Source organism: Mastacembelus armatus, chromosome 23 (genome assembly GCF_900324485.2).
Source record: "Mastacembelus armatus chromosome 23, fMasArm1.2, whole genome shotgun sequence".
NCBI lineage: Eukaryota > Metazoa > Chordata > Actinopteri > Synbranchiformes > Mastacembelidae > Mastacembelus > Mastacembelus armatus.
This window is the reverse complement of record NC_046655.1, coordinates 16,042,849-16,070,368: the sequence shown is the minus strand read 5'-3', so window position 1 is coordinate 16,070,368 and position 27,520 is coordinate 16,042,849. Positions and strand designations below refer to the sequence as shown.

General features: G+C 46.6%; 2 protein-coding genes across 5 annotated transcripts in view; one reads left to right on the top strand and one right to left on the bottom strand.

Annotated features, from left to right (window-relative positions):
- Positions 1-2,732, top strand: part of ptpro (protein tyrosine phosphatase receptor type O) — a 32,326-nt gene extending 29,594 nt beyond the window's left edge. For all 4 annotated transcript variants that reach the window (XM_026326951.2, XM_026326950.2, XM_026326952.2 and 1 more), the window contains one exon: positions 61-2,732. The gene's annotated coding sequence lies outside the window, so the exon portion shown is untranslated. The remainder of the gene's footprint in view (positions 1-60) is intronic.
- On the bottom strand, positions 1,446-27,520 carry eps8a (EGFR pathway substrate 8a, signaling adaptor). The gene is made up of 23 exons (XM_026326954.1): positions 27,293-27,520; positions 19,662-19,749; positions 18,466-18,533; positions 16,763-16,830; positions 16,488-16,649; positions 16,074-16,223; positions 15,716-15,798; positions 15,495-15,631; positions 15,089-15,162; positions 13,875-14,001; positions 13,349-13,437; positions 13,198-13,272; positions 12,968-13,116; positions 11,643-11,826; positions 11,429-11,562; positions 10,898-11,009; positions 10,450-10,590; positions 9,348-9,576; positions 8,840-9,029; positions 8,366-8,498; positions 3,750-5,751; positions 2,815-2,820; positions 1,446-2,276 (listed from the first exon to the last, which is right to left on the bottom strand). Exons 2-21 carry the CDS (start codon positions 19,724-19,726, stop codon positions 5,641-5,643), a joined length of 2,481 nt encoding a protein of 826 aa, XP_026182739.1. The 5' UTR covers positions 19,727-19,749; positions 27,293-27,520; the 3' UTR covers positions 1,446-2,276; positions 2,815-2,820; positions 3,750-5,640.

Sequence of the window (27,520 nt, the reverse complement as noted above, 5' to 3'; positions counted from 1 at the left end):
GTTCACACCACACTCAGCATCTGTGCTGTGAACCTTACCTCCCTCTTCCTTGTCTTGCAGGCTGTGAACGCGCCGAGCGTCCTGTGCTTCAGGCATCCATTCTCTGCAGAAGATCCGCCTCATCAACAGTATCGAAAAACAAAAGAGAAAAAAATAAATCCAGTGTTTTGTCTGAATTGGTGTTAAAGCATGAGATGGACTTTTGCCTTAAGGAGCCTTCACTGACGTACCAACAACCATAGCCCTGCCCTTAGAACTGGACTGATCGTCGTCACCGTGGGAGGAGGAGTCGAGCCTACGCCGTCGGTGGGACCGAGTCAGCAGTTTTTCAATTCATTGGTTGTTTTATCTCAGGAGTCGCTGAAAAACCAGCAGGCGCCCCGGCCTCTTTGTCCCTTGTTCGTTTTAGTTTTGTCTTGGCGGCGTGCGGCGTTACACGCTTCCAAACACGCTGATCGCTGAAAACTGCCCAGAAAACCACCCCTGGACAGACCCAGCAAGCATTTGACCAATTTGGACCCAAAATGAGCACAGAACTGCACATTTCAGGTCACCGCATCAGATTTTTAGTTTAGTTTCATTGGTCATTCGTTTTTTTTTAATCTAACACGGGAGGTTTTTGGGGTTTTTTTGCTCCGTGAATGTAAAGTTTCTGTCCTGGCTGAAGGTGAAACCAGACTGGTGCGGAAATGTTTCTGGTCATGTCACCTTCTGCCTCGAGTTTGTGCTGCAGTGCTAAAAGTTCCTCAAAGCAGCTTTGGAAAACACCGTGGTTGTGGTTTCACTCAATGCTGCAGAATTTTTTACTTCACCTTCAAGTCCTAAAGTCCGAATGTTTGCTGGGTCTGCACAAAAACCAGCTGCCTCATGCTGCCGTCCTGTCGCTGTTCGGTGCGTTCGAGGCCCGTGGCTGTAGAACCGTAGTTTGTATCTGCACTGAGGCCTCGGAGTGGCCCGACGGAGGAAGGGAAGACTTTCTGCTGCTGCTTCTGACTGTACAGAATCGTCTCTCTGTATCCGTCCTGTCCCCTGCACGTGGGCATAGATTAACCTGAAGGTTCACCCTCTGAGTTTCGGGACGGATCAGCAGAGGAATGGATCCTATCAGACTCCCACCGGTGAACTGCCAGAACCACTGAGGACTGACAGTAAAGCCGGACAGAAACATATCGTAGTGTTTCCCCAGGACCGACCCGAAACTTTCTGAGCCCCAAACATCATTTCAGTCTCTTTTTAGCCTCCACATTTGCTGTAACTACACAATTCAGAATCGCACTCCTACAAATTAAAGCACAAACGTGTGATACAGTGCAGATTACCCAATCTGTACTAGATGTATGTTGTAATATTATACAGTGCTCCAAAAGTACCAAAGCCTGGCTCTAGTCTAAATTTATGTTAACGTGTTTTGGTTTGTTGCTGGAAAATGTATTTTGATCCTAAAGTGTGGTTGAGCACTGCCAGAGGTTCATACTGGTCCACTGAAATTTGTCAAATCAGGTGCTGGGACTAAAAAGCCTTGGGGGTGTAAACAGTAACTGAGTATTGACCGAAAAAACTGAGACAGGAACTGGTGATTGGGGGCGGATCTTGGTCTGTCGGAACGGCTGTACGGGAAACTGCTGTTCTGCAGCGTCTTGTCTGCTCTTTGTGTCTGAACAAACTACAGAAATTTGTCGTTTGGCATCTTTCTACCGAAAATCTGCGTTAAAGAAAAATCCACTTTTCTCACATCCTTTGACAGGATGTACAGGGTGTCGTCAAAATAAGAGCCCAGCTTTCTGTTTAAACTACAGTGAAAAACAGATGAAACATCTGGAAAACCTTTGTAGAAATTTAATCTACATGTCCCACAAGACAATTTTCCATAGTGTTTCATATATTTGTACTGTTCCAACAGTTTGTGGAGCTGCAGACATTTTAAAACCTGGTTCAAATGTGACTCATTAAATTCTTCAACTAAATTTAAGATAAAAACTTTTGGTGTAATTTGTTTTCAGCATGTTCAACATTTTAGTTTCTGATTTCAGTTAATTCATTTCTTTAGCTCTGACACCGGTGAATGTGTTTAAACAGGTGACTGGACACTCAAACCCAGTAACGTTCAATACAAATAAACTACGATTTAAAGACGTGCCAGTTTCACTGAAGCTGCTTCGTCATTTTGATGACACCTTGTAACTGGTAGAAAAACAGAGTGAAGGGACAAACGTATATGAAGTGACTGGTTTTTACCTGTTCGCCGTCTCGGCTGCGCAGAGGTTCGGCCGCTCCACCTGAAACAGGTCACATGTCACTGTTGGGTATCAAACGTACTGTACATACTGCTACTGCTTAACTGTTCTGTTTCTGCTCGTCATTACCAAGTACTTGTTGTGGAACTGTTGCTTTAGAGCTTTGTTTTTTAAGACTTGATGTATCTGTGAGTCATCGTGACCTGAGCCAGAGGCTGCGTTCTCTCATCGCTGAGTGTTTGGGTTTGTCGATGCAAACAGCCGGACAGATGTTCGGAAACGTCGTGTGGACACGGGGAGAAAAGCACTTTGGTACGAAAACCCGCAGACTGTCTGGGAGCTCAGCACTGTACACTCTTTACAATTTTCTCTTCTTACTGTGTGTCCAGACTCGTTCGTCATTGGTGCCATTGTGTTGTGTCACTAAAGGTTTGAGGACTGATCTGCAGCCACAGAGTTTTAATGTGTGTTGGATCTAAATAAAATGTTGCAGATGCATTTGTCCCACTTCGTGTCTACAAACCACACAACTGTGTGTACACACTGTCCACAAAGAGACAAAGCACTGCCACAAACTCACCTGGTTCTCACGTGTACGAGAAGAGCAGCGTCCAAACCAGTCGGGCCGAGAACAGTCAGCAAATAGAAAGAGAAGAAAAGAAAATGTATCAGGATCTTACAGTAACATTAAACCAAATATGACTCAGAAATAACTGCAACTTTCAGATTTGTCTACAAATTTAGGGCACAAATTCCAAGACTTGGAATTGTAGTTCAGACAGAACCTCTTCTTTTCCTTTCGGCTGTTCCCTTCAGGGGTCACCACAGCCAATCATCTGCCTCCATTTAACCCTATCCTCTGTATCCTCCTCACCCACACCAACTATCCTCATGTCCTCCTTCACTACATCCAAGAACCTCCTCTTTGGTCTTCCTCTAGGCCTCCTTCCTGGCAGCTCTAACCTCAGCATCCTTTTACCAATGTATTCACTGTCCCTCCTCTGAACATGTCCAAACCATCTCAATCTGGCTTCCCTGGCTTTTTCTCCAAACCATCTAACATGAGCCGTCCCTCTGATGTCCTCATTCCTGATCCTATCCATCCTCGTCACTCCCAGAGAGAACCTCAACATCTTCAGCTCTGCTACCTCCAGCTCTGCCTCCTGTCTTTGTCTCAGTGCCACTGTCTCTAAACCAGACAACACTGCTGATCTCACCACTGTCTTGTAGTTCAGACAGAACGAGGTGGGAAAAGAAAAACTTCAGGTAAGTCACATCAAACTAAACAGAATGAAAAGTAAAAACAACAGCAGAAATAATTTTAAAAGTCATGAGGAAATTTGTTGGTAGAAAACTTGACTAGTTTTAAATGAAATTCAACATCAGTGGTTTTATTTATTTTTGCTCCATAACATTGAAATGCAGCCAAATTCTGAATCAAGAAACACGCGTCTTACCACAGTGACAGTCTAATACTGAATAAAATGATTATTTAAAGCAACAAGATTTACTCACCACACACCAGGGCCAGGTTTCAGTGCCAGGACACTTTGGACCAAAAGCTCCTGCAGGTCTGGGAGGACTAAACACTGATTGATGGCACAAGATGAGTTTTGCACGTTTTATTGCAGAATGAGTGGATTTCTATGGAAAAGGCACCATGAAAACTCGACACATACAAATGTTTTTCATATCTAACATTAGTTTCTGCCACTAAACACTGCTGGTCCACTAATCCACCAAACACAGAGGTGCATTAGTGGAAACCAAAATCAATAATCAATAATCAATGGCAGAGAAGAGAATGAACTGGCTGCACATCCTGAACATTCAAACATTTATATTTTATCCAAACTGGTTCAACAGTCACGGTGCTACTGGTTGGTGTTGGTGTATAAATCACTGATGGGCTCAGTCCCACCTGCTCCAGTTTCTGGTCAGAAAACCCAACCTGCTCCAACAGGAGCCGACATTCAAACGATGGAGTCTGACTGAGTTCGTGACCAGCACGAACCGACCCGGTAAAAAAAATAAAAATAATAACCGAGGCTATAATCCACGGCCCCACCTTGATCACCGTTAACCTACTGCCAGGGCAGATTTTTCACATTAAAAGCCTACTAGGAAAGGAAGGGGCCTTTGAAGACTCTTAATGTGAAATGCCTGTACAGGAAGTGTTGACAGCAGCTTAGTGTCTGGAAATAACCAGCGAATAAAAGTGAGCAGAGCTGCACCGACGAACAGCAGCAGCTACCTGGTGAACAGGTGTTATGAGGACTAAAGTCTGTTTTCAGCGGCTGATCTTTGGAGACGGTCTGAGGGTTTAATAAAAACAAAGGTACAGTCAGACGGCTGGAGGAACCAACTTCTCTGTTCTCCAGTCTTTCGGTCACTGCTCGGCTCAGACGTGTTACAATAATCAGCTGTCGCTGTGGGCGGGGCCTGAGGAAAACACATTCGTCATGGTTAGTTTTGCTGAGTCAGCAGAGCAGAGTTAACGACCAGGAACTGACGCGTCATCGCCCAACAATCTGAACAGAATCAATGCACATCATTAAAATGATTCTAGTTTGTCTGTTAGCTTTTTTAACAAGTTTCGATTCTTCAGTTGATCAGTTAAATTATCGCAACTTCTGATACAGCGATCAATCAAAACGATTATAACACTGTGAACAAAATTCTCTACAGTTATATTTCCTACGACAGAACTAACCATCATTACGCACACGCCTCAGCTTGTGCCTCGCTGCACTGAGGTCACAGGGTCGAACAATCACCAGCAGGAGCCATTTCTAGTAACCAGGACAGAAGATTATCATTAACTAGTGTGGACACAGATGTTGAGCTCATTTACATAAAATACTGTTTTATTTGTTTTTGTCATCAGACACCAACCACTTCAATCCAGTGGTCAGTCGGTCGGTAACTGACGACATTTAGAAAGTGGATTTACGTCTTAGGACAATTTTTGGGGGTGTTTGGCTGGAAACTTTGGAAACAGGTGAAGAATCTTTTTTCACTCGGGATTCGGTCGCGGTTTGAACTGTGACCTCAGTGAAACGTGACGCACAAACTGGAGCTGTTCTCCTCACATTGACACTGAGGCTTGGCTTTGGAAAATGACTGGATCGAAACCGTTCTGGTGGAGGAGAGAGGTCCAAGTCCACAGTCGGAGCTTCAGGCAAACACGGCAGAGTACTGTGTGTTGAATGTTCGGTGGTCCGAAGCTCAGACGGCTGCGATCTGTTTGGATTTTCTACGGAGACGAGCGGAGGAGCTCCTGCCTGCGTCGCATGATCTCCACAAACTCGGCGTGGTCGGCGGCCGCCTGAGGGTCAGAGTGTAAGAAAACAGCAGGCTGGAGTGTGGAAAAAAGAAGGAGGGAGGGGAAGAAGCCACGTGGAGCTCAGTGGGTGCTGCCTTCGTCAAAAGACTCCACCCCTGAATCACAGGTGCTGGCTGCCAGTTTCTCCTGCCGCCTCCTCATGATCTCCTGGAGCTCAGAGCCTGAACTCTTCTGGAGCCCAGGGGAGGACGGGAGAGACCGGAGGAGGAACAGCAGAGGAAAAGGAAGAGTGGGGGAGGCAGAGGAGGAAAAAAAAACAGACAAGGGGGGAACAAACAGCTGGTTAGAAACCAAACCCAAATACCGATGTCGGGAGGCTCTCAGGGGACTGCTCTCAGGACTCAGACCAGGTAAAGCAGGATTGACTGTGTCTGCTACATGTTTCGGCGTTAACACGGCTCTCTGACGTACTGACCGGAGACCAGCTGCCCCCTGAGCTGTGCTTTAGTAATGTTCGCCGTTTGAAACCTAAACTCCAGCAGAAGCTGCTCTGCTCGTCTGGCCCTCGTGCTGCAGCTTCAGGCTGTGGGGGCATCAGCAGAAAACATGAGCACTTAAAAACTAGGAAACGACGAACGATAAGTTTGCTGCGTTAAAACTTTACTGTCTTTAGTCGACGTGACGAGCTGACGTGGCTGATGAGTTTCTGAAGTCGTTCCCATCAGAAAATCCCTGATGTCAGATCTTACAGTAAAACGTTCCCTTTGCTTCTAACTCAGAGACAAGTCCCAAGTCTTTAGTGCTGTGAGCGTCCCCACCTCATCCTCATCCTGATTTCTGGGACCCCCTCGGTCACGGCGGTCCCTCGAGAGCCTCCCTTTAATCTATGGAGCTTCTCTGCTAACTTAGTCCTGGGAAGCAGAAGATTTCTGATAAAGTCGGGGCGACCTGTGCTGTGGTTACATGAGGGACGCCTCTAGTCCGACTCCACGTAAACTCAGCCAGTGGCCGTTACTGCCTCAGGAAGCATTTGCCAACTGCTGCTGCAATGCATGAGGATGAACAGAGGTACAGCGAGGCATGCTGGGAAACAGACTTGTAAGGTATTCAAACTGGTCCCACAAAGACCCGCACTGGTCTGCTGGGTTTGAGTTTAGTCAGACTCACACCAAGTAAACAAACACAACAAATGAATCAATAACTGTTAGTGGTTTAATCAGGACATAAACACACGTCTTTATTTTCACATCTATTGTTTTGTTTCTTTCCTGATCAATTACCAACATTTATTAACTCGTTCAGTTATGAATTCATGTGTTTATCAAGCTACAGATTCGTGTCAGCTGGGATTTATCTGTGTATTATGGAGATTTGGCCTCACTACTTGTGGCTGTAGCTCATGTCTTTGTGCAACCAGCTGCAGGGAACCAGGTTTTTTAAGCTTTGGCAGCAATAGATCCAGATGTTTTTGTACAACCTTTAAATAACTGTCATTTCTTTCACTACGAGCAAACAAAAATAAAAACTGAAGGTAACAGGTGACACCATTAGCTGCCTGCTAATCAAAGCTAAGCTAACAGATCACCAGCTTCTCTCTTTAGACCTACATCCTGGTCTCTACGGGGGGCGGGGTGAGAGGGTGGACACATGAGGAAAAGGAAGTGGAACATTCTGGAGCAGGTTCATTTGGGGGGTTTAAGGTGGACTTACTGGACTGAACAGCCATAGCAGGAAGACAAATAGTGGTGCTACCTTAAAATGCTGCTACACATGAAACGACTGAAGCCTCGTTCTGACGGCCAGATTCTGAACAAACAAGTCTCAAGTAGAGAAAACAGATCCAAATCTTAAGGAACCAACAAGTCCCAGGTCTTTTGTCAAGGGACTTTTTGGTGCCAAGTTCCAAATCTAGACAATCCAGACCAACAAGTCCCAAGTCAGGTAAGCCCTAAAGTTCATAATTCAAGATTAAAAAGTCAGAAAACAAGTCCAAACAGGTCCTCAATCAAAGGGGACTTGTTGGTCCTGAAGTACCTGACTGTCTCATGGTAAAACCAAGAAAACTAGTGAGTCTGGCCAACAGAACGACGGCGAGAACATCAGCACGTGAAGACGATACCTGAACGAATGTGGTACCAGATTCAGAAGATCAAAGGAGGCTCAGAAGAAAACCTGCAGGTGGAAACAGACACCACACACCAGACCTTGCCAGAGTTGGGGGATAAAATGCATGAAGAGCCTGAACAGACCTGCAGCTTCCGAGTCGGGTTTGATCTGGTTTAATAAATACATGGACCTGGCTCCTGTGCGTCACTTTAAGACTCAGACTGAGCTGCTCTCAAAGTCCAACCAAGCTGACATGAGGTCTGGATTTAAGTAGGTTCTGATGTTGGGTTGAATCCACGGCCTGTAACTGGGCAGGTCAGACTGTTTTCAAACAGTGGAAACCCTGTTCTCTGACGTTATGACAGAGAATTAGCCCTTTAGCTCTGTGATTTGATAAGATGATGGATTTTAATGTAAGTGCCAGTTATGTATTTTTATGGTTTATAAATAAAGGTCGTTATTCTCATTATCATGGTCGGTGTCTGTTTGCTGCACTGGTGGATCTGCAGTACGTCCAATCAACATCCAGAACCCGCCCACTGCCCTTTACACACGAAGCTGAAGACCCGTCTACACAACAAGGAGACTTTTCATTATCATCGTTCATATTTCTGTTTCCAGAACTTGGACTCTAAACTGACACGCTTGTATCAGGAACCATCACAGAATGAGACAAACCAGCTGCAGCGGTTAAGGTGTAAACGTGTTGATGGCGTGTTGTGTGCGCGGTGACACCCACCTCCAGCGCGGCCTTCTGCACGGTGACCTGGCTGTAGACCCGGGCGCCGTCGTCAGGACAAACCGTCTTCAGCTCCTCTTTGTTGAGAGAAAACAGCTGCGCTCCGGTCAGAACCCCGAGGCTGGTGATGGTGCTGCCCGTGGGAAACACATGTGTTACAACTAAACACATGAAACTGAGAATCCTCACGATGGACCGAAACGTTGAAGTCGGTCATTTTGACTTCACAGTTGGACTGGATATATTTTTAATAGTCTCAGTATTTTATTATTTCACTTGAAATCAATTTTTATCTTTGATATTTCTCTGCACGTCTTTTCCCATGAATCTGTTTTCATAGCTCTCAGCGTCAGCAGCTTGTCATCAGTCTGACTGAAAAGCTGCTGACGACGATGAACTCTTTATCTCGATGTACGATTTCATTTGTTGGTTTTGTTTTGTCGGCCTGGGACTCGAGCACTCGCTGACACTCACACTGGACTGAAGCCTTTGGCCTCCAACCAGGCTTTGACCTGCTCAGGGGACGAGTCGTAGGTGATGCTGGCGGACGGGACGAGGCCGCCGCCGCTGCGACAGGGACCCGGAAACTTCTTCTGAGCACTGCGGCCCAGAGTCAGTCTGTGCATCAGCTCGTCCTGGACCTCCTCCATGTTGGACTTCCTGCCTGCAGACGAAGTCGAGGACACACATTAGCTAAATGATCTTTGAAAACCTAAACACTGAAGTACAGTCCAAAATACACAAAATAAAGTAAAAAATGTTGAAATATTTTCAGAATAAAAGCCTAATATGTCCAGAATAATGTTTAGAGAACAAAGTTAAAACATTTTAAATTATTCACACAAACCTTCTGCTGGACTTTTGAATATATGAATATATTTTTAATGTATTTTGAGATGACAGTAATATAATGAGTTCCCTGAAAGGAAATGTCAGAACTAAAGCAGAAAAATGTGCACACCCTTTGTGTGAACAGACTCACGGTTGACAGGCGCGGGTCTCGTGGCCACGCTGCCGTTGTCGCTGGACGTGGTGCTGTTCTGGCGGCTGACCGCGCTGCTGCCTCCGACCGGTTTGGCGGGCTCGGCGGCCGGAGGGGGCAGCGGCGGCGTGGGGAGCCTGGCGGGGGCCGGAGGTGGTGGCGTGGGGGCCGGAGGTATCGGAGTCGCCACGGGCTTACTGGGGATGTAGTCGTTCCTGGTGGTCTGCTTCTGAAAGGGGACAGGTGCAGGTTTCACTTCCTGCTGGTGAACAGAACAGGCTGCAGGTATTTTCTCACTGCCTACGGTCGTGTCGGCGTTTACCTCGTTCAACTCCCCCAGTAATTGCTGCCGTTGTAAAATGAAACACAGACATGTCGTGATGGTTTTATACACAACACTCACTACACACTGACTGCAGGGAAATCCACTGGGACACATCGTCTAGTCTTAGACCGTCTCGGGATCTATCATTTATTCACACGCAGGAACAGTCTGACATCCGGTGGAACAATCCTGGTTCTGATCTCACTGAGAACCAGCAGAGGATCTGGACAGGCTCGGACACTAGACCGCTGATTACCTGGATCAGGCATGATCAGCCAATCAAAAGCCGGATGATTCTGGGCGGTGGCCCTGAGGACCATGGGTTGGCCCCCTGCACTAAATGTGGGACTGTTCCTTTAAAGATCCACAGCAAAGCAAACAGTGGTTTGTGGGAAACTACTGGGCACTAAAAACACACAGGTCCTACCTTGAACAACTCAAACTCCTTCTTTGGCATCATGAGCTTTAACAGCGGAAACAAAACACACGCATGGACATGAGACACAGGTGGTGGAAGAAGAAACTCCTGCAGCGTTGCCACATCTGACAAAAAGTTTGCCATCAATTTAAAAGCAGCTAAGTGTTTAATTGTCTTTTAGTGGAATAAGAGCTTTTTCTTTTGGATAATGTTCTGATGAACTTGTGTGAACAGGCAGCGAGTTGGTTTAAGGGAGTTGATTTTTTAGGGTACAAGTGTTTATATTTCAGAAGCTGTTTTCCAGCCAATCTGGCACCTCTGACCACATGGTGAGGCTGAAGTGTCCAGGTGCTGCCTACCTGGATGGTGTGGCTGTAAATGGGCTCTCCTCGGCCGCTGATGTCCACAGCTTTGGTGATCTCCAGGATGTTGTTTGGCACGTAGCCGGACGCCCCGCAGCCGTTACGGACCTTCCACCACTGCTTCCTGTCGTCAAGAACCTGGCAGACGAGAGTCAGGGCACAGCCGTTTCATTGGCTGTTTAAGTTGCAGCATTTAAATCATTTGTGTCATAAAACAGGTTCGATTTTAATAAGTCAAAAACTAGAACTGAACCTTTTAATAGTAAAATCAACATTTCTATGAACAACATTGATATTTCTGACGTCAAACTGTTTCTAGAGTGACAGTAAGATTTACAAACATGATGCAGACACTTTAAATGGAGTTGGATTATGTACAAACATTTCGTTTTAATGTCTGGGTTTAGGATTCGCTATAAACAGTCATGAAATAAATTGACGTCACCTCGACGACCTCGTCCTTCAGGACAGACAGCTCCGTGTTGTTTCTTGCCACAAAGTCGTATTTGGATTTGGCGAACAGTTTCTGTTGGTTTCTGCTGTCGGCGTCAAAACTTCTGAAATAAACCGACAGTCTCAGTGTTTACAGAGAAAAGAGCAGCTGAACACAAATACAACAGAATGAAAAACTGACGACAGATGAAGTTTGACACGAGCTCCGTTTGGTGTTTGGACCAAACTGTACCGGGATCAGAGCTACACCAGAATCAGTCATTTGACACATGTCGCCGTGGAGAAGTGTCCCGACTTCACATCACAACACAGACAGATTCAAGTGAAAACAGATTAGAAATCAGAAAGGTGGTTTTTGAAAACCCCCAAAATCTCAGCAGAAAAGACCCAGAACCAGATGCTTCAAATATCCCAGTTAGAAAGAGGAAGAGGATTTTCCAGCTTATGAAGAGTAAGACCTCCATAAAGAGGGAAAGAAATGAAGTGGGAGCAGTTCTCCAGGGCGTCAGGACCTCAGAGTTACCGGTCTACACGCCGGCTGACGGCCTGTTTAAAAGCAGCCATGGCCGTGTCCTGATCCAGGATCTGCATGCGTTTGTAGGATGTGTTGGAGAAGGCATACCCGTCTGCAGGAGGGAACCTCTGCACCGCCGACTGCTGCAGACACAGAACAACAGATAAAAACCACTGTGATGATGGGTTCAGACAGCTGAGTTGGGGGGCAGAGTGAAACCGACCTCCTGGGCCAGTCTGAGATTCAGCTCCTCTTGTCTCTGGATCTCGGCGTTGACCAGACTCTCAGCCAGGCGGCTCAGCTCCTGCTCCCGAGCCGGAGTCACCGCCGGAAGCACCGGAGGTTCCCAGCCGTCCCGGAACGTCAACACACAGGGAGGAAAGTACTGATCCTTGGGCCACTCCAACCTGTGGACACGAGACCAGCTCGGTAACCCGACCCAGAAACCAAAGACCCGGTCCAACATGGGCAGAGCAGCTGACACTGACAGCTGTTTCTGATAACGTGTGAAAGTGATGATGTTTGCTGAGGAGCTAATTTCACAGATCTGTCCACACACGCTCACATTATGTAGTAGTATATGTAGTAAAACGCTCAGATTATGTAGTATTATAAGTAGTAAAACACTCCAATTATGTAGTATTATATGTAGTAAAACACATTATGTAGTAGTATATGTAGTAAAACGCTCAGATTATGTAGTATTATAAGTAGTAAAACACTCCAATTATGTAGTATTATATGTAGTAAAACACATTATGTAGTAGTATATGTAGTAAAACGCTCACATTATGTAGTATTATATGTAGTAAAATGCTCACATTATATAGTATTATATGTAGTAAAACGCTCACATTATGTAGTAGTATATGTAGTAAAACGCTCCCATCATGTAGTAGTATATGTAGTAAAACGCTCCCATCATGTAGTAGTATATGTAGTAAAATGCTCACATTAGGTAGTATTATATGTAGTAAAACGCTCCCATTATGTAGTAGTATATGTAGTAAAACGCTCACATTATGTAGTATTATATGTAGTAAAACGCTGACATTATGTAGTAGTATATGTAGTAAAACGCTGACATTATGTAGTAGTATATGTAGTAAAACGCTGACATTATGTAGTAGTATATGTAGTAAAACGCTCCCATTATGTAGTAGTATATGTAGTAAAACGCTCCCATTATGTAGTAGTATATGTAGTAAAATGCTCACATTATGTAGTAGTATATGTAGTAAAACGCTCACATTATGTAGTATTATATGTAGTAAAACGCTGACATTATGTAGTAGTATATGTAGTAAAACGCTCACATTATGTAGTAGTATATGTAGTAAAACACTCACGTCATGTAGTAGTATATGTAGTAAAACGCTCACAGTATTTTATCTGCACTACTTCTCATTTAATTGTAATTCAAGTTTCTCTTTGCTGTCTTTTATGTGAAGTCCTCAGCTCTGGGCTAATTCAGAGTCGTGTGCAGGGGAGGGTCAGACATGGCAACCCGGTGACGCAGCTGTGACCAGGATGAAAACATCAGCTCACCTGCATTTGGTCCATCCGTCGCCCAGCGAGACCCACAGGTGTCGCTCCTCTGCCGTTCCCGACGAGTGCAGGAAGTCGATGGCCTCTCTGGTCAACAGGGGGACCACGACGCTGCGAGCCAGATCCACGCTGCCCGACGCCTGGATCACCTGCAGCACAAATGGCACGTTTAAAAATCAGCTCATTAAAGCACATGCAAAATATCCACGTGTTAAAGCGTCAGCACGGACCATCCTCAGGGGGGTGAAGAGGAAGTGAACCAGGTCCACAGCACTGGGGTTCTGGATGTGATCCTTCAGTTTCCCCTGCAGATCAGAGAACACACGGTGAGGAGTCCGGACAACAGACAGTTGGTGTCTGTGATGACGAAGAGGCTCATACCAGCTGGTTGAAGGCGTGTTTGAACTTCTGCAGACAGTCGACAAACTCGTCCTCACCGGGGGGTTTGGAGCGCAGAGTCAGGACGCCCTCTGGTGGACGAGTCATCGCAGAACATCACAAAAACAGAAGAGAGAGCCCATAAGTACCTGAGCTTCATCGAACAGGCCCAGACACCTCACCTGAACCCTGAGTGACAGTGATGCTGCTGATTAAACAACACACATGAAACTAAACTGTGACAGCAGCTTCTCCATCTGGACTCCCTGCAGAGTCCAGTTGGGTCACGATTGGCCCAGAGGGACAGGAAACCTTCAGCTCTGCAGCACAAAGACAGTCAACTCCTCTACTTCTAAACTCTCCCACTTAGGGAGGTCAGACCATTTCTGTGTTTCTGATCCGTCTGCAGCCTGGACGTCCAGCTCAGGAAGCAACGACTAGGTTTCCCTCCGCCGCAGCACCACAACTGTCCTTTCATACACTGTCCATACAATTTGCCCCCCAGCCACGTTTCAGTGTCCGTCCTCACCTCCAGGACCCTTCTTCCTGCCCTTCTTGGTTTTCTTCCTCTTGGAGAGCTCGCTGAAGGCCTCGGCAGCTTTCTGGAGTCTGGTGACAAAGAACTCGATGTCGTCCAGGATGTGGTTCAGGATTTGCTGCAAAGAGAAGAGACACATTACTGCATTCAAAGTGTCACTGCAGTCAAAGCCCAAAAGTACCATCATCCAAATGTACTTGAAGTATCCAAAGTAAAAGTACTCACTGTGCAGAATGGCCCATTCCAGATGAATGGATCTGATATTACTGAATTCTAATTATTGATGATTATTGTGTTGATCACTTTAATGTTGGAGCTGATGTTAACTACCTTATATACTTCTAATTTGAAGTACTTTATATACTGCTGGGTAGCTGACGTTAACTACCTTATATACTTCTAATTTGAAGTACTTTATATACCGCTGGGTAGCTGACGTTGACTACCTTATATACTTCTAATTTGAAGTACTTTATATACCGCTGGGTAGCTGACGTTGACTACCTTATATACTTCTAATTTGAAGTACTTTATATACCGCTGGGTAGCTGACGTTAACTACCTTATATACTTCTAATTTGAAGTACTTTATATACCGCTGGGTAGCTGACGTTGACTACCTCATATACTTCTAATTTGAAGTACTTTATATACCGCTGGGTAGCTGACGTTAACTACCTCATATACTTCTAATTTGAAGTACTTTATATACCGCTGGGTAGCTGACGTTAACTACCTTATATACTTCTAATTTGAAGTACTTTATATACCGCTGGGTAGCTGACGTTGACTACCTTATATACTTCTAATTTGAAGTACTTTATATACTGCTGGGTAGCTGACGTTAACTACCTTATATACTTCTAATTTGAAGTACTTTATATACCGCTGGGTAGTTTGGGAATTTGCAGGACAAAGTACAAGGTTTGGCTCTGACATGTAGTCCAAGGATGAAGTAGCACTACATGGAAATACTCAGGTAAAGTACTAATACCTCAGAAGTTACTGACTGAGTTACAGTTATTTTCACTGTTTAGAGGAAAACAGGTTCAGCTTCGTCCAGAACGTGACGTTTATTCAGGACCAGCTTTAATGATTAACCCTGAAACAACAGAGCAGCGTCTCCCAATCAGCTTCAGTCTTTCAGAGATTGTCTGTGGACCTGTGCCCCCTCAGACAGAAACCAGTAAGGCTGCAGGACTCACCACGTCTCTGTCCACTCTGGCTGCCGTCACCTCCGCCGGCCCGTCCTCCAACATCTGCCTCTGCGTCTCGGCCACTGACGGAAAAACAAAGCATGTCGGTCATCGAGGAGACGTCACATTTCAGAACGAGAACCTGTTTTGTTCTGGGCCAAAGCTGCTTCTGATGAGTTTTTCAACACAAACAGAACCTGGACAGGTGGTTCTGTCAGCACCAGGAATCAAAAACGTGATATTTTTAACGTCAATACTTTTCCTTCAAGTGCTCAAAGCAGCTGCTCATCACAGTATCTGCAGAAACTGCTAAGCAACAGATTCAGGCCGGCCCTGGGTCGGCCCTGGGTCGTATTAATGAATCACATCTGGATAAAAAACTTTATTGATCCTGAAGGATCGTGACATCACTCACAGTCTTGCTGCTCAATGGTCCAGGCCGACCAGGCCGCCGCTCGGCTCTTCACATCCACCAGATTGGACGATGCCGGGGGCTCGGGGGCGGGAGCGGCGGGGGGAGGGGGGACGATCCCGTCACTCTTTAGGATCATCCTGCAGACAGACGGACAGGTGGGTCAGCCAATCAGCTGTGGGCACGAGAAACGGCTGAATGAAACCTCGATGGGCGGTTCTTACTTCAGGGTCTCTGGTCTTTTCTTCACTTTGCCTCCTTTGGCATCGATCATGGCACTTTCTACGTCTGCTTGGATCAGATTCGCCTGATGGAAACCGACAAACACGTTAAACGTCTGTCAGACTTGGACTCCTCGTCTTTATTTGGGCCTTTTCAAACAGACAACAGACTTCATCTTTGCTGCTTTCCAGGAGGTTCTGACGAGGTTTATCAGTGTGATATGGACCAGTCCTGTTTATAAAGCTGCAGCTCTGATTTCAAACTGGTTTAACTGGTTTTACTCGACAGCTGCTGACTGGATTCAAACCCAACTTTACCTTTGTCCATAACTTTTAACACACAGGACCAGAGGCGGCTTACCTTGATGTCGTCACACTGGAACAGGTGGAGGTCTGGTTTGGTCTGACCCGACTCCTTACACACCAGAGCCAAGATGGAGTCGTAGCTGCAGGTGTTCATCACCGCCTGGCAGTGCTGGATGGTCCCGATGGGGAAGTTCTCCAGCTCGTTCTGACAATCCGGACGGGTCATGAGGTCAGTGTGTGAAAACGAGAAAACACCTGACTTCAGCCTACCACACTGACGTGAGTACACACTGACTGTCACAGCATTTGGTGGATTGTTTGTTGTCATTTGTGCTTCTGGTTTTTTATCTGCTAGAACCAACTGGTTTGTGTATATTTTATTTTTCACGACTGTGAGCCAGTGCAGGTCTGCGGCACAGACCAATGAGCTAAACCAGCTCCAGGAGAACAGCGTCCAGGTGAGTCTCACCTTGGTCTCCTGGTCGATGAGGCTCACAGTTTTCTCCTCCACCTGCAGCAGCATCTCCTGGGTCCAGATTTTGCCTTTAGCGTCCAGCAGACGCAGACGTCTGATCCCATCGTCCACGGTGATCATCCCGTCCTTACGGTCCAACACGAACGTGGTGAGATGCTGAACATGACAGACACATGATTGAAAAGACGTGACCAACAATGAGCAGCAGCTTATTTAAGGTTTTAATACAGTGTCAGACCAGTGACGTCACGGTTCTGTTGAGCTCTCACCTCCACGTGGTACTGCGACGTGTCCGTCAGGCTGTTGATGCTGTTTCTGGTGTAATGTTTTCTTTGTTCTGACAGAAAGAGCAGAGCAGACGTTTTCATTCTGAAGCCACATTTTCTAACGCTCTGATAAAAGGTGAATATCGTCTCTCCAGGATGTTGACATGAATGTACTAAAGGACAGTCGGTCCTGATCCATGAAACAAAGGTTTGGGTCATAGTTTTCTAGAGAAACGAGCAAACTTTTTGAGGAAATAATCTCAGTGTTAAATTTGAGTCCAGATCCTGGAGACACCGACACACAGACCAGCACAGATAAAAGCAGCTGCTCTGACCAACGGCAAAGGTGAATTAAAGTTTCTTACACTGCATCATTTAAGGTTTCTGCAGTTTGGGGTCAGCCCGTGTCAAATGAAATCTGGGGAATGCTGCACTTACACTCAGACACAAACACCACGGATGTTTACAGGCACAGAAAAGCTTTAACTTCAGCTGGACTTTGGCTAAAGGGAGGGGCCGCACAGAGGACTGGGGGGTCTCAGTCTGCAGGGTCCACAGGTTCAGTTCTATTTCAACTTACTGAGCGCCTGAGAAAAGAAGCTGTGGCTCCATTTGTCCGAGGAAACATGAAAGTGACCTGCGTGATCAGAGCCGCGGATTATTCTCTAGTGCCAAACAGAAAAGTCACCAGTGTGGTCAGAACGTGCAGCTGCGGCTTTTATCCTCCACATCTGTAACATGTGTTTGCATGAAAGGACTGAAATCAGCTGACACACACACACACACACACACACACACACACACACACACACACACACACACACACACACACACACACACACACACACACACACACACACACACACACACACACACACACACACACACACACACACACCCCATGGGTCTTACTGTTGGACCAGGCTGGAAACTGTATTTGTTATATTTATATCGTGTCAGCTGGTTTACTAGAAATGGGTTTGTACCATTAAAGTCCCACCTCCCCCTGCCAGAGTCTGAGTCCACTGTGACAAATCTACATTTATAATATAATATAATCAACTTTTACTAAAATACTATTTATATATTTATTTTCAAATCTATTTATCCAACATTTCCCAACAGATGTTTCCAGAAGTACAAAAATAAGACCAGTGTTATTTCACACACACACACACACACACACACACACACACACACACACGGCTGACTGGGCTCACTTTGACTTTTCCTTTTCTGTTTAGAAGAAGAGCGAAGAAAATAGATTTCCTCTGATCCTGTGGAGACACAGGGGACCTGTGAGGGCCGAGTCTTGATCCAGAGAGGAATCACAACTATAAACACGTCGCCTGTGACCCCGAATCCTCCAGTCAAGGTGATCTGTGTGACCCTGTGTGTGACCCTGTGTGTGACCCTGTGTGTGACGAGGCCCCTGGTCATACTGTCCAAAGTCTTCACCTTATCATTCTCCTCACTGCCACATTTTACAGCCTCAAAGCCGCACAAGATGACAAAGCTCCAACCTGAAGCTCATTTGAACTTTTTACCATCCTACAACACAAAAACTGAGAGTCCCGTTCATTACCCCACATTTTTCTGCCTAATCAGCCGTGAATCCTGCCCGGCTTTGACCCAGACACCAGCCGTGAAGCAAAGTGAAGTCAGTGCTGAGGTGCAGAGAGATGAGGAGGGAAACCTGAACTCACCGTACAGGGCTTTGGCACCGGACTTGGCTTTACCTTTAGGGGGCTCGGGAGACGGAGAGCCATGGCCGCTGGGAGACAGACACACACAGTTAGTTTATCAGAGAAGCTGCACAGCACAGACCTGACCCGATGACATTCATAGTTCAGGAAACCGGGTCGCCAGTTTAACCAGTCAGTGAAAATCCAGTCAAATACCATGAGATCCTGTTAGTCTGCGTGGCCCGGCCCTGCGGCAGGGTCTGAAAGGGCACTGCTAGAGAGAAGCTGTTTTCTGGATCAGTTACTAGACCAGGTCCCGGGCTCCTCTCTGGTCCACTGACCTGATTGCGTGCAGCCTGCGGCCACACTCGCGTGGCTGTAAATTGAACCAGTGGATCAATGTGTAACAGAGTTCAGGTTTCTCTGGGTCACTGTGTCCGACACTGCAACTCACACAGACCATTTTATTGTGGACACAACTTCAGCCGAGACCCAGAACCCGAGCGCCGGAGGTTTTATTGTCACCAACCAATAAATAATACGTTTCATTTCCATTGAGCTGCTCCACGAGCTCAGTGTGAAGCTGTGGATCCGTTACAGCTCCCATTAAAAATTCATCTGCGGCTTCTGACGTCGAGCCGCACTGACTTTTATTCTGTGCTTGGATCTTTAACGAATGTCACACCTGGAACCGCCCCCAGTCCGACCAGGTGATCGCTTGACACCGGACAGAAACAAAACAACAACTTTCCAATAAACTGGATCTAATGTTCAGTAACAGCTGGAAGCACAACAACGATTTTTATTCTTATTTCTCTGGAAATACGTCGATTAACCAACAGGATCCAAACATCACGAGTTTTATTTTATGAAAGAACTCAGCTCTAACCAGAGATGGTTCTTATTAATAGTAGTAGTAATAATAATAGTAGTAGTATTTACAGGTAAATTAATTCAATAACTGTTTTACTTTTGTTCAACTTTGTGCTTTTAACATTGAATATGGCATCAAACAGCAAAACACTGTGGCTGTAACTCAGTATTTCCTAATCAGCTAATTATTATTATTGTTTCATCACCAGTTTCCTGCAGATCGTTTTTTGTTCAGTCTGAAAACGTGACGTTAGTTGGTTTTGCTGCCTGACTCACTGATGAGCAGCGAGTTTCCACAGACTGGGCTGCTGAGAAAACAGGGACCAGACTGCACAGATACTGACTTGATGTGTGAGCTGTAGGAGCCGAAGATGCCGGAGGCGAGAGCTGGCGTTTCATATCCGTTCATCCTGCTTCACAGTGGACAGGTGGCTGGAAAGACACACACACACACACACACACACACACACACACACACACACACAGGCGAACGTCAGCGACTCACACATTAAAGCTCTGTGCCATAAAAATAACAGTGAGTTCATCTTCAGATCAAACAGGACCCAAGTCCGTCCCCACCTCTGGTTCACAACCTCAGGCTGAAAGTGCAGGGAGCTGCAGACGGAGGAGCCCCGGACTCAGGAGCTCCTGTATGTACAGTACAGACACGTGTGATTACTTTTCCCACGGCTCCAACCGCTCCATTTTGGTTTCTGTTTCCATAACAACAAAAGTGCAGTGAAAACCTGCGAGGTCCCGATCAGGGAGAAGCCAGCCCAGTGTGACCACGGCCGATTCACAAAAACCTAAACACAGCAACCACAACAACAAACAACCACAACAACAAACAACCACCACCAAAGCAGCTGCTCTTGGCCCAGGCTATTTATTTCCATCAGATTCCAGGTGCAGGTTGTGGTTCTGGAGAATATGTAGAAACAGCTGAGGCACCACAGCAAATTACTGACCAGTTCAGCTTCACAGCCCAGTTACTTCCTGTTCTGCACTTCCTCCAGACACTGCTGTGAGCAGAGAGAAGCTGCAGTGGAACCAGAGCCTGTAAACAGTGACGGCCGGTCTCAGCGTCTGGAGCTGGTTTTTGGAAACAGACGGGCCTCCCATTGTTGGTGAGGAAGAACCATGTGAGCCAGGTCAGCGGTGTGGCTCCCTGCTGGGTTTTCAATAGTTTGAGGACAACAATGGAGGTCTACGGCTCAGACCCATAAGCTGAACCAGGTTCTGGAATCACACACATTAAGCTGAGGACACCACATTCATTGGTGCTGTTGAACAACAGAAATCTCTCAAATGTTTCACTTCACACAAAAAGATGACAACTGAAGCCTAACAAGGTGCAGGCCCAGGACAAAGGGGACCCTGGTTGCAGAATAATGTAGATGAATCATCAGGACGCCGTTTGTTCTGCGATATCTGCACTGACAAACTGACACCGATGTTTCCTCCCAGCTGACCTTTCAAAATAAAACACTCCTGACCCTGGTGCAGTGACTCAGAGTTATCAGACCTCTCCCAGCTGCTGGACCCAACATTTATCAGCCCATCGGACTCTGAATACAGCTCCATTTACTGCCAGAGGCCTTTTGTTCTGCAGTCACATTCATCAAAGTTACTGACACGCCCGCAAAACAGACAGAAACATGCCAGGTAATACAAAGGGGTCAAAGGTCAGGCTTGTAGATGACAGGTTTGCTGCTGTAGCAGTTGCAGACAGATGTTGCTGCCAAGCTTATGATCAGCTCTTTATCACTGTTTGTCCTGGGAGGAGACACTGAAACCAACTTCCTGTTTTAAAGAGCCTTTACTGGGGGATTTATCTGGTGATACACGTCCTCAACACACACACACCGTGGATTTCTTGACCTGCTTCCTCCTGCTTGATAAAAACTACGTTAAGCAGCTGCTATAGGAAACTAATGAGACTTTTTACAAATAGAAATCAATTTTTGGGATTTAAACCTGATTCAGAAAACAGCTCGAGTCCCAGAGTCAGTGTGTGTTGACGTTGCAGGAAAGCAGAAGTATGATGTCAGTCACTGCTATCAGCTCTACTCAACCCCGGCTTCCTGCTGACGCGTACCTGTGGGCTGCAGGTGTGTCTGATGACGCAAACTGACGTGATGATGACAACAGGAAGTGTTCCTAATATTCTGGGCCCCTGTGTATGTAAAGGGACACAGGGACACCTCTGAGAACAGCGACTTCAATAATAAACAGAAGCGAATTCACAGATTTGTGCCTGAAACAGAAGCTGCACAGGTGTACCTAATAAACTGGTCACTGAGAGGAGACTGGATTTGAAAACATGTTTTACACGTTAATTTCACTAAATCTGGACATAAATCTACAGAAACTCACACGTGTGTGTCCATAAATGCAAATGTGTCAATTCACATACACACATAAGTAAATAGTGTCTGTTGCCATGACAACACTCAAACAGCTGTGTGTTTGTGTGTGAGGTGTTTCCATAGTAACGCAGACCTCCACCATCTGAGGCGGGTGGAGCCAACGGCGAGCGATCAGAGATGATGTCAGCTGTTATTAATCACCGATCAGTCATCGATAGAAAAATCCCAGAGGCTTCATCTTACGACTCAAACACGTTCGTTTCCTGTTGACTAATAAAAACAACAAATTGATCATAAAAGGATAAAAATCCTCTTATCAAATTAAAGTATCAGATCAGATTTCCTGCTTTTCAGCTTCTTAATTTTACTGTTGTCATCAGGTATAAAACAACCTGCTGACAGAAACTTACACAAACTACACTGAACTTTTTCTAAACAAGCTCTTTTCTACTGTGTCACACACGACTGATGCTACTCTCACCAGGTGAGGACCCACCTGACCAGGAGAGGACCTGACCAGGACCCACCTGACCAGGTAAAGACCCCACCTGACCAGGTAAAGACCCCACCTGACCAGGAGAGGACCCACCTGACTGCACCTGAAAACATTTACAACAAAACCTTCTCCTGTTCAGAGTCTGACGCACCAACAGAGGAAAGTAAAGAAGATTAAAAGAAGATTTACGTCCTCACACAGGAAGATAATCTCCACCCACCTCCTCCTGAGCAAAGGATTCTGGGAAACGTCCAGTACAACTGGCCCTGCAAACTGGTGACCAGTAAGACCAGTAAGTGATGAAACATGTGAGGAGGTGAAAACCTGCTGATTAACGACTGGGAAGAAAATGAAATCTGAAATTTTCTGTTTCAATTTCAGATTTTTCTGCCAATAAAGTCAAACAAGAAATTTATCATCAATATATCAATTTCCACCTGATGGAGGCCACAGCTGCTGGGACCTGATTCTATTCCGTCAGCGTGACGTGCACTGGCTCCATGAACGAGGGTCAACAACAGCATTTATCGCCTGTAGTGTCACTGAGCTCGGCCTCCACAGCAGCTTTCAGTTTGATTTGCTCAGATTGCAGCAGCGTTTCATGGCCCGGGGCTGGAATTAATCCATACTGCAGAGTCCACGCTGACCCTGGTATCGACCGTAATCCTGCAGCTCGGACACTGGACTCAGCAGCACATGCTCGCTATCTGACCTGGTGTGCAAAGTGTTTAAAGTCAGTTTCATGTGGAGTGAAGAAGCAGCTGCACGGAGTAAAGCAGATAATAATGAGAAGAAGAAGAAAAATCCACAATAATCCTGGAACTGCTGAAGTCCACAGAGCCCATCACTACAAACAGCCTCTTTGTTCTCACTGTTCAGCTGCTAAAACAAAACCATGGTCAGAAAAGAGTGAAACAGAAACCAGAAAAATTAGAGCCGCACCACATCCGTGCACATCAGTTCAGAGGCCCAACACCTTAACAAACAAATCACCGGCTGCAGGTTCCAGGTCAGGCTCCTCTTTACTGGCTCGAACTGGAGTAAAAGCAGCAGCTGTAACTTCCTGTTTGCTGCCTCAGAGTGAAAAATGACAGGAAGTGCAATTTGCAGCACAGGACACTGTCCATCACGTCACACAACAGTGGACTCACTGGACTGAGGGGACAGAGACGAGTCTGCATCCAAAACCAAAACCTGACCCACTGACCAAAAGGACACTGAGGTATCAGCTAACAAAGCTACGCTAATCAGCTTTACAGCTGCTTCACAATAAAAGCCTCACACTGGTTCACTGAGAAAGTCAATCATAGACCATGAAAATCCACCAGCGGTTTTATCGATGTTTCTAGTTAATGATCTTGTAAAGATTCTCAGGATGTTAAACTCTAGTTCTCATTTCTTCCATTTCATTTTATTTTCACTCATCTTGGTTGTTTCGATTGATTTGACCACAGTTTCTCTGCTGTGGCTTGAAAAACTCCTAATACATAAAGTTACTGCAGCCGAGGCTTTTACTGATGTGGAATATTGAGAGTCGACAGGTAGATTCCCGAAGTAGAGAGCCTACCTGTATGCAATGTCCACAGGTGCATCAGAGACAAACCAGCCCAGTGTCTCGGGTGAGGTCTCAGACCGTCGAGCTGTGGACCATGTGGGGCAGATTACTGAGGATCCAGGTCTGTGCAGGTCCTGGATTTGGCGCAGCAGCTTGCTGACGAGGTTAAGCCTCTAATTAATGACTCGTTATGGACAGGTGGGGGAGGGACCGGGGCGGGGCCTGTACACCAGCTGACAGGTGGCTGGGAAGAGACTTAGAGGACAAGTACAGTACAGCCTCAGCTGAGCAGAGCCGTTTATACGCATGTGTCACCTGAGTGGACGGACACTGACGTCCCAGTTCGCCCTGAGAGTCGAAGGTTTTTTATGGACTGAAGAAGCTGATCAGGAGCTGATCAGGCTGATGCCGCTTCAGAGACGGACTGTTGTGTGTCTGTTGTGCGTCTGTTGTGTTGCTGGAGTTTGTGCAGACAACAGCCCGTGAGGAACAACACACACTAACACTGAACTACACACTGTCACATGAAACATCTGCACATCTTTGTTATTTAAAGTTTATTCATGATGAAACTTTGATCTATCAAACTGTTTTATTAGCAGAGAAACCAAAGTGTCACCGAGCAGCCGAACCAAGGTTAATATAGCAGCCCGGACCCAGTCTGGACCCATCCAGGACCCAGTCTGGACCCCAGATGCTCCGAAAAAAAAAAAAAAAAATACTTGTGACAGAGCTGCTTCAGCTGCAGGTCAGGAAACCAGCAGAAAGGTCTGGGACCAGAAGTTCCAAGGTCAGAAATCAGGTCCACAGACACAGAACCAGCCGGATCACATGAGAGTAACACAGTGCACATCACCTGGCCATTTCCTCCTTCTGAATGCTTCGTTTTCTGGGGACAAACCACAGACCAACAGTCCCCCGAAACGCCCCACAGCCCCGAGGCATCAGAATTTATAGTTCAGGTCCTTAGGGGTCCGAAACACCCAGAACACACAGCTGGACTGTACACGGGTGTGAACAGACAGCCGGCAGACACCTGCACACACCAGGTCGTGCACGTGGTTCCGAACTTCTGTCGGCTGATCCATAATCAACTGATCAACAATGGGTCGACCCAGCTGCTCCTGGGTGGACAGTAAATACCGTCCTGCTGTTTAGTTTCAATGAGAAACTCAACTCCTGAAAACCAGATCCCGTTTCACTCCCACAATCCCACACAGGCCCCTCCCACAGATCAAAGCAACACCTGGCAGGTGCGGTTACGTCATCCTGTTGTCACGGCAACCAGCGTCACAAACAATAAGAACAAACGGTAACAATCAGGCAGGTCGACGCCAAAGGTCACAAGTAGGTCGACAGCTCGACCAATCACATCATTCAGAAAATGCTCCAGTTACCTGATCCTGATCGACCCGTAGAAAACAGCTCGTTTCCTGGATTCGAGTTTTAGATCTGGACTGGACTTTGACCTTGAACCGAGTTATTTATCCTGCAGATATTTTTACTTGTGTAAAGAATCCGAACACTTCCTCCTCAGTGGTTATTAAGAAATAAAACATCCCCAGCAGAGGCCCTGAGAGCTGGGAATCGTCCAGAAATAGCCTCCCTCGTTCCCCCGGGACCACAGCAGCCTGAGAGTCCCAGCAGAAAACTGACCCAGGACCAGCTGTGCACTTTAATCCACAATCCGGCCCTGAGAGGAAACTCTAAAATGGGACATAGCTGCAGAAAAACAGCAACGATTACACAACAGACTCGGCTCAAAGGTGCTTCAGGCGTTCTCAGCACTGGAGCCTGACAACCTTTGACCTCCAGATTAAACCGCAAAAAGTGAGTTCACAGCACCCGACAGGTACAACCGCTGTATCTTAGAGTTTCAACTTTCACAGACTCCCCTTGACTTCTGTCCAAACATTCAGTTCAAGCTTCTGTAAAAACCAAACTGCACAAGCACATCTGAGATTCATTAACAGTCACCTCAGCTGTGGTCGCTACGAATGTCTCAGAGTCTCATCGTGTCTCCGAGTCTCCCTGTGGTCGCTACGAGTGTCTCAGAGTCTCATCGTGTCTCCGAGTCTCCCTGTGGTCGCTACGAGTGTCTCAGAGTCTCATCGTGTCTCCGAGTCTCCCTGTGGTCGCTACGAGTGTCTCAGAGTCTCATCGTGTCTCCGAGTCTCCCTGTGGTCGCTACGAGTGTCTCAGAGTCTCATCGTGTCTCCGAGTCTCCCTGTGGTCACTACGAGTGTCTCAGAGTCTCATCGTGTCTCCGAGTCTCCCTGTGGTCACTACGAGTGTCTCAGAGTCTCATCGTGTCTCCGAGTCTCCATGTGGTCACTTTATGTCTCTGTCTACACTAATTCTGTGGTACACCCATGGTGTGAGGGCAGGTGAGTCTTTGGGGATCAGATCATCTGTCAGGTCTGAGTGTAAAGGTAACACTTCCTGTGGTTTTAATGTCTGAAAAGGTCAAATGATATCAACAAACATTTCAGTGAGCCGAGCGTCTCATTCATAAAACGGGCCAAACCGAGTCCTGATTCCGCGTTATATTTTTATGTGGGGTGACCAGGTTAGCTCACTTGAGACCGGAAGTCCTCAGAACACCAATTACCAGGAGAGGTCACAGGAGGGAAAATTAATGAGCTGCTCCCATTAACTGTCACACCTGCCGGGGATATCCGGTCTCTTCTGACACGAAACGTTTCGAACGAGCCTTTTAAAGAAATAAACGATTCAACACATGAAGTTAGAGGAACAACCCCGAGGCCCAGAGAAGCCTTTGTTTGCCCCGACACACCGGCGACACACCGGGCGGCCCCGGACACACAGCCGGGGACGGCGCCTGTTGCCGGGGCCGCATCACGCACCTGTGCGGCGACGTCCGTGTCCATCCAAATGCAACCAGGTGTTTTTCCTCCAGGCTGTGACTCCAGATGCCGTCACCTTCAGTTTTACTCACACAATGTGCCAAATCCCACTCAAAATACAGCCAACTTAAGGGCAGGCATGCCAAACTCCTCTAAAAGTTCTACCGATTTAAGGCGAATCAGCAGGCCGGTACCAAAGGCAGAATTAGACGTGGACTGGACTGTTTGGGTGCAGTTGTGTTCGGTAAAATGTGCTCTAGTCATCAGCTCAGTAAAACTTGGCTTTGGTTCACAGCAGCCGGAATATGACATATGGAACAACCTGAGAAGTGGCCATAAAATCAAACTTACATTAGTATGAAGCGACTGTGGAGTCAGACATCTATGCCGAATTAAAGGTGCGACCCACAACTTTACTGAGCCGGAGTTTGGTGTGTTTTTGTGTCGAAATGGTTACGACTTCACATTAATCCCATTTTTCCCAACGCGGTCTGGTCTGTGCTCGCAAACACCGCAGAGCACAGCGGCAGATCAAGTTGACGCGGTTTGATTTCACATTTTCCCCGAACATGCGGAAAAATAATCACAAGAAATGTCTAATGAACCGAACTGAGCCGAGAATTCACGAGAAAGCCCAGAAAGACTAGCGGGTCGTGTTTGTCTCGGGGGGGTTGAATTAAAGGCTCACCTGCAGGTGTGCGCGTCGCCCGACGACCCGGTACCGTTAGAAGAACATGGCACAAACACACTCGGCTCCGTCTGCTCGAACGCTTTAGATCCCACAAACTCAGCCGCGGTTCGGGTCCAGAAGTTTGTTCGAGCTGCGGCTCCGACGAAACTACACTTGACTTTGAATCGAGTGGAAAAGCTGCAGCACAAACCTGCAGGTCCGGGCCCGGAGTGCGGACTGACAGGC